A 7,554-nucleotide genomic window follows, 5' to 3' on the forward strand; every position below is an offset into this window, starting at 1 on the left:
ACACAGACAGAGACACAGACAGAGACACAGACAGAGACACAGACAGAGACGGAGACAGAGACGGAGACAGAGACACAGACAGAGAGACGGCTGGGTGTACTGACTCACGTTGATGGCAGCTATGGTGGCCATGTTGGATCCGTAGAGTTTGAGCCACATCTCCTGAACAGCCTTCCAGAACTCTCCACAGCGCTCCGGACTTTTACCATACATCTCCATGATGTCTAGCCCCGCAGAGAACACCTTGGAGAGGGTCTGGGACACCAAACACACACACACACACAGGGAGAGTTATGATGTCTAGCCCTGTAGAGGACACCTTGGAGAGGGTCTGGGACACCACACACACAGGGGGAGTTATAGTGTGTATCATGGTTTTGTGACTCTGTGTGACTGTGTCTGTGTCTGTGTGTGTGTGTGTGTGTGTACTGACCGAGGTGATGATCAGACCTCTACAACTCTTATCCATCTCTAGTTTCTCCAGATTGATACAGAACTCAGTGAGGAAGTCCAGACTCAGACTGTTGACAGGGGGGCTCTGCATCCTCAACACAGCTACACCTAGAGAGGGATGAGGAGGAGAGGGATGAGGAGGGGGAGAGGGATGAGAGGGGGAGAGGGATGAGGTAAGGGAGGAGGAGGAGGAGAGGGATGAGGGGGAGAGGGATGATATGGAGGAGAGGGATGAGGAGAGGGAGAGGGAGGAGGAGAGGGAGGAGGAGAGGGAGAGGGAGGAGGAGAGGCAGGAGGGAGAGGGATGAGGAGAGGGAGAGGGAGGAGGAGAGGGAGGAGGAGAGGGATGAGAGGAGGGGGAGAGGCAGGAGGGAGAGAGGGAGGAGGGGAGAGGGAGGGGGAGATGTAGGAGGAGGAGGATGGGGAGGAGGAGAGGGATGAGAGGAGGGGGAGACAACCAATGGCAGCCTAATCCCTGTGGTGAAAACCGTAACCCGTCGTCCAGGTCTGACCCGGTAGATCGTCATTGTAAATAAGAATTTGTTCTTAAAACTGGACTTAGGTAGTTAAATAAAGGCCCTATAACAACTAAATATATAGGGCCATGGTTAAAATAGTACACTATATAGGGAAGAGGGCCCTATAACAACTAAATATATAGGGCTGTGGTTAAAATAGTACACTATATAGGGAAGAGGGCCCTATAACAACTAAATATATAGGGCTGTGGTTAAAATAGTACACTATATAGGGAAGAGGGCCCTATAACAACTAAATATATAGGGCTGTGGTTAAAATAGTACACTATATAGGGAAGAGGGCCCTATAACAACTAAATATATAGGGCTGTGGTTAAAATAGTACACTATATAGGGAAGAGGGCCCTATAACAACTAAATATATAGGGCTGTGGTTAAAATAGTACACTATATAGGGAAGAGGGCCCTATAACAACTAAATATATAGGGCTGTGGTTAAAATAGTACACTATATAGGGAAGAGGGCCCTATAACAACTAAATATATAGGGCTGTGGTTAAAATAGTACACTATATAGGGAAGAGGGCCCTATAACAACTAAATATATAGGGCTGTGGTTAAAATAGTACACTATATAGGGAAGAGGGCCCTATAACAACTAAATAAATAGGGCTGTGGTTAAAATAGTACACTATATAGGGAAGAGGGCCCTATAACAACTAAATAAATAGGGCTGTGGTTAAAATAGTACACTATATAGGGAAGAGGGCCCTATAACAAATAATGAAAAACGATTACAATTGTTGCCTGATTCCATTTCGTTTTTCAAGGTTTCTGTTTTTTTCAGGTTTTCACTCTCAAAATCACATTTGTTTGATAGAAGAAAAAACAACACAATTGGAAGTCCACACCAACGCTGAAACCACATCAGGAGACCATTTATGAGGTCTGGGGAAAATCTGAGACATTTAGATTTGGGTGTAGTTACAACAATTTAACAATATATCAGTTCAGTGATGTCCTAAATTCCACACCCCTGCTCTTCCAGGTCGGTTAAATCAAAACCATGAAGTACCTGAGACCTCCAGGACCAGGGCTGTCTACCCTGATGTAAACAGTACCTGAGACCTCCAGGACCAGGACTGTCTACCCTGATGTAAACAGTACCTGAGACCTCCAGGACTGTCTACCCTGATGTAAACAGTACCTGAGACCTCCAGGACTGTCTACCCTGATGTAAACAGTACCAGAGACCTCCAGGACCAGGGCTGTCTACCCTGATGTAAACAGTACCTGAGACCTCCAGGACTGTCTACCCTGATGTAAACAGTACCTCCAGGACCAGGGCTGTCTACCCTGATGTAAACAGTACCTGAGACCTCCAGGACTGTCTACCCTGATGTAAACAGTACCTCCAGGACCAGGGCTGTCTACCCTGATGTAAACAGTACCTCCAGGACCAGGGCTGTCTACCCTGATGTAAACAGTACCTGAGACCTCCAGGACTGTCTACCCTGATGTAAACAGTACCTGAGACCTCCAGGACCAGGGCTGTCTACCCTGATGTAAACAGTACCTGAGACCTCCAGGACTATCTACCCTGATGTAAACAGTACCTGAGACCTCCAGGACTGTCTACCCTGATGTAAACAGTACCTGAGACCTCCAGGACTATCTACCCTGATGTAAACAGTACCTGAGACCTCCAGGACTGTCTACCCTGATGTAAACAGTACCTGAGACCTCCAGGACTGTCTACCCTGATGTAAACAGTACCTGAGACCTCCAGGACCAGGACTGCCTACCCTGATGTAAACAGTACCTGAGACCTCCAGGACCAGGACTGCCTACCCTGATGTAAACAGTACCTGAGACCTCCAGGACCAGGGCTGTCTACCCTGATGTAAACAGTACCTGAGACCTCCAGGACCAGGACTGCCTACCCTGATGTAAACAGTACCTGAGACCTCCAGGACCAGGACTGCCTACCCTGATGTAAACAGTACCTGAGACCTCCAGGACCAGGGCTGTCTACCCTGATGTAAACAGTACCTGAGACCTCCAGGACCAGGACTGCCTACCCTGATGTAAACAGTACCTGAGACCTCCAGGACCAGGACTGCCTACCCTGATGTAAACAGTACCTGAGACCTCCAGGACCAGGACTGCCTACCCTGATGTAAACAGTACCTGTTGTCTCCAGGACCGTCTACCCTGATGTAGGGGACAGGGTGCCATTTGGGACAGGTAAAGAAGCTGTGCAGGGGTTTACCTGTACTGTTGTCCAGGTCCACCTTGATCTTAGGTGAGGTAGAGTTGTTTCTCTGCTGCAGAGAGAAGCACGGCGACACACACTCTCTCCCATGTCTACTGTGGATGGACAACTGGGACAACACACCTGCCGAAGAACAACAATATAATAAAACAATAGAACATAACATAATATAACAATATAATAAATTAACTTAATAATATAATATAACAATATAACAATATAACATAATATATAAAAATAACAAATTAACTTAATAATATAACAATATAATAAAATATAATATAACAATATAATAATGAGGGGGTGGAATAATGATAGTTGACATCGTCACTGAAACCATGTGACCTTGTATTATAAGACCATGGCTGTGTCTGAAACGGAGCCCTAGTCACTATATACAGTGAGTTCCACAAGCATTGGGTCAGTGTCATGTTGTTGGAGCCCTAGTCACTATATACAGTGAGTTCCACAAGCATTGGGTCAGTGTCATGTTGTTGGAGCCCTAGTCACTATATACAGTGAGTTCCACAAGCATTGGGTCAGTGTCATGTTGTTGGAGCCCTATTCACTATATACAGTGAGTTCCACAAGCATTGGGTCAGTGTCATGTTATTGGAGCCCTATTCACTATATACAGTGAGTTCCACATGCATTGGGTCAGTGTCATGTTATTGGAGCCCTATTCACTATATACAGTGAGTTCCACAAGCATTGGGACAGTGTCATGTTGTTGGAGCCCTAGTCACTATATACAGTGAGTTCCACATGCATTGGGTCAGTGTCATGTTGGAGCCCTATTCACTATATACAGTGAGTTCCACAAGCATTGGGTCAGTGTCATGTTGGAGCCCTATTCACTATATACAGTGAGTTCCACAAGCATTGGGTCAGTGTCATGTTGTTGGAGCCCTAGTCACTATATACAGTGAGTTCCACAAGCATTGGGTCAGTGTCATGTTGTTGGAGCTCTGTACTCAAGCACTTTGGAATTTAAATGGTACAATGACTATGAGGTTAAAGTGCAGACTGTCGGCTTTAATTTGAGGGTATTTCCATCCATATCAGGTGAACCATTTAGATACTACAGCACTTCTTGTACTTAGTCCTCCCATTTTAGGGGACCAGAAGTATTGGGACAAATTCACTTATGTCAATTAAAGAAGTACAAATTATGTGGTCCCATATTCACAGGCAATGACTACATCAAGCTTGTGACAACACATTGGTTGGTTGCATTTGCTGTTTGTTTTGGTTGTTTCAGATTATTTGGTGCCCAATAGAAATGAAGGGTAAATAATGTATTGTGTCATTTTGGAGTCACTTTTATTGTAAATAAGAATAGATGTTTTTAAACACTTCTACATTAATGTGGATGCTACCATGAGTATGGATAACGATTAATGAATAGTGAATAAATGATGAGTGAGAAAGTTAGACAGACAAATAACACACCCCCAAGACATGTATTCACAATTACAATAACAGCTACGATATATTAGCTACTTGATAGATCCCAGATAGCCCACGCAAACTGACAATGTGACATTACGCGACATAAGGACAGACACAAGCGTCCTGTGAACTTTGCTCTAGTTTCTGAAAGACCAGGGAATGGGAGGCTAGCTAGCTAGCTAACTACTTAGCCATGCAATCTAACCACTGATATTCTTGTTTGTTCTCGAAATGGGCAATCAAAACTCCGGAGAAATAGCTATTAAACTCTTCCTGCTGTTCTTACTCAATGTCAGGTAAGTTCACATACCTGAAAACCCGAATTTAGCGGAATTTCTCAACACATTTGCCATCTCGACTCTTCAAATTGACACAAACAGGGTACACACTGCGGCTGGGCTGCTCTGCCCTGGAGGAGGAAATTACAGAGGAGGCGGGGCCAACATATCAGTATTGGCATCTGATTGGCTCTGAACGCCGTGACTGTAGGTGTTTTGTGGGTGTTGAAAACGTGATTCACCCTATCAGACTGCCGGACTATCAACCACACTGGGCAACTCGTTTAACGAGGCCCGGTGCCCAGGGTGAGGAGTTTCCCTTTTTTAAACGATTCCATTGTTCTTTAAAAATCTTTAACTAACCCGGGGTATCGGGCCATGCAAAACGAGCTCACCCACTGACAAAGTGGGGGTTGCTTGACAGGGATTGGTTACAGGCTACTTCGAGGGTCAAGGACTGAAGACTTGAAGTTGTATATTTTTACGGTCCGTCGACGTACATAGTTAGATACTAATGTAGGTTTTACTATTGGTTAAACTCTCGTACCTCATCAGAACCCCAAATATAAGCTTGTTATACTCACATGTTTGTAAACAAAGTAAATGTAAACAAACACTGAATATATCCTAAAATCATAGTTAAAAATATAATTTTTATATCATGGATGGTCAGTCTTTGCATACATAGCTCTTGCTTTGAATTTATTAAGAGTGGTTACATTTCTCCAGGCCCATCCCTCAGCTTTTGACCAATTAAGGATTCAAGCTTTAAAGGGGAAATACAATGAAACCAACCACAGAAGCATATTGTAGTGAATTCGGTGGGTAGCCCCAACCAAGACGAGAACCCAGGTTTAACAACTGTCAAGCCAACACCTTAACTGCTACGCCAAGTTCAGGATCAAGGCTAAAGCTTATGGTGATTAGGTTATGGTGAGCAGTGGAGGGAATCTTCCTCTTAACGGACCATAAACCTAATCAATCGATCAGATGACTATATCCTTGTTCCTCTGCAGCAGAAGTCCCTCCCAGTCTACTGATCGATCAATCAATCAACCGATGGATCAGGTGCCTCTATCTCCATGTTTCTCTGTAAAAGAGGTCCTCCCGGTTCAGAGCTGCTGCTCTGACGCCATCTGGTGGTGTGAAGTGGTGTTGCAACAAGATGAGTACAGTAATGCAGACTGGACAGAACCTATTGGTCCCAAATGACACCCTATTCCTTACATAGTGGAACTACATGCCCTGGTCAAAGTAGTGCACTATGTAGGGAATTCATTAGGGTTGGAACTAGGGCACTAGGTAGGGAATTCATTAGGGTTGGAACTAGGGCACTAGGTAGGGAATTCATTAGGGTTGGAACTAGAGCACTAGGTAGGGAATTCATTAGGGTGGTATTTGGGTTGGAACTAGGGCACTAGGTAGGGAATTCATTAGGGTTGGAACTAGGGCACTAGGTAGGGAATTCATTAGGGTTGGAACTAGGGCACTAGGTAGGGAATTCATTAGGGTTGGAACTAGGGCACTAGGTAGGGAATTCATTGGGGTTGGAACTAGGGCACTAGGTAGGGAATTCATTGGGGTTGGAGCTAGGGCACTAGGTAGGGAATTCATTGGGGTTGGAACTAGGGCACTATGTAGGGAATGTTGACCTATCACATTCTTTCAGCTCTACAAGAAGTGCCTATTGGGAATAAGATCTGTTCTGGACTCTGACCTGTCTGTATTCTAAGAGTCAAGAGGTCAACTCAGTGGGCTGGACACGGCAGAACGTACGGAGCCGTCCAGAAGAACCTCCTATTCTGCATGGCAGGAGAACGTGGGGACGATCTCAATTGCATTTCCTTGATTCCTCATCCAATGGGGTTTGAGAAGGCGACGAGGAGAGAGAATACGAAGAATGAAGATTGAGATGCTCCAATGCTCTAACCACTAGGTTACCCTGCCATCCTGGTCAGAAACACTGCACCATGTAGAGTACTCACAATGTTTCTCAGATCTGAAAGGTCAAACTGATCCTAGACCATATATCTACCTCCCCATGTGCCCTGGTCAGAAATACTGCACCATGTAGAGAATACGGTACCCGTTTGGCCCTTAGAACTGATCTCTGATCAGGTAACTGTGCTCCTTCTTGGTTTGAATAAGCAACCAGGATAGGATGAAGTGGCCCTAAGAACTGATCTCTGATCAGGTAACTGTGCTCCCTCTTGGTTTGAATAAGCAACCAGGATAGGATGAAGTGGCCCTAAGAACTGATCTCTGATCAGGTCCCATATTCACAACGTGTCTCAGAGTATGACCCCTCCCCCCTGTCTGTCTATATGATGGTACTCATTATGAGCTGAAAAGTCAAACTGATCCTAGGTCAGCACTCCTACTGGGATCTGCTTTCTGACCTCCCATTGGTTAAGCCAGGGCTCCATGCTAACTTTAATTTTTTAATTTACAAGTTGAAAAATGTAGGGCGAACACAAAGAAATTTAGGAGCACAATCTAAATGATTGTAGGTAATGAAGATAGAATCCTTCATTTGTCTAAGCTCACTGGTGCTCCTAAATAAACAATCCAGGTGGCACAGCAAAATATTTAGGTAAAATGGTGGCACTGTTAGAGC

General features: G+C 44.8%; 1 protein-coding gene across 6 annotated transcripts in view; it reads right to left on the reverse strand.

The window, feature by feature from the left end:
* The window catches only part of eci1 (enoyl-CoA delta isomerase 1), an 11,497-nt gene extending 6,375 nt beyond the window's left edge, over window positions 1-5,122 (reverse strand). For all 6 annotated transcript variants that reach the window (XM_090197885.1, XM_090197886.1, XM_090197887.1 and 3 more), the window contains exons 1-4: window positions 4,970-5,122; window positions 3,205-3,330; window positions 434-561; window positions 109-255 (exon numbers count right to left, since the gene is read on the reverse strand). In XM_090197885.1, coding sequence (XP_090054011.1) covers window positions 109-255; window positions 434-561; window positions 3,205-3,330; window positions 4,970-5,012 — 444 coding nt within the window. In that variant the 5' untranslated portion in view covers window positions 5,013-5,122. The remainder of the gene's footprint in view (window positions 1-108; window positions 256-433; window positions 562-3,204; window positions 3,331-4,969) is intronic.
* Window positions 5,123-7,554: the final 2,432 nt, after the last annotated feature.

Source organism: Oncorhynchus mykiss, chromosome 13 (assembly GCF_057628025.1).
Source record: "Oncorhynchus mykiss isolate SJ-2025 chromosome 13, ASM5762802v1, whole genome shotgun sequence".
Classification (NCBI taxonomy): domain Eukaryota; kingdom Metazoa; phylum Chordata; class Actinopteri; order Salmoniformes; family Salmonidae; genus Oncorhynchus; species Oncorhynchus mykiss.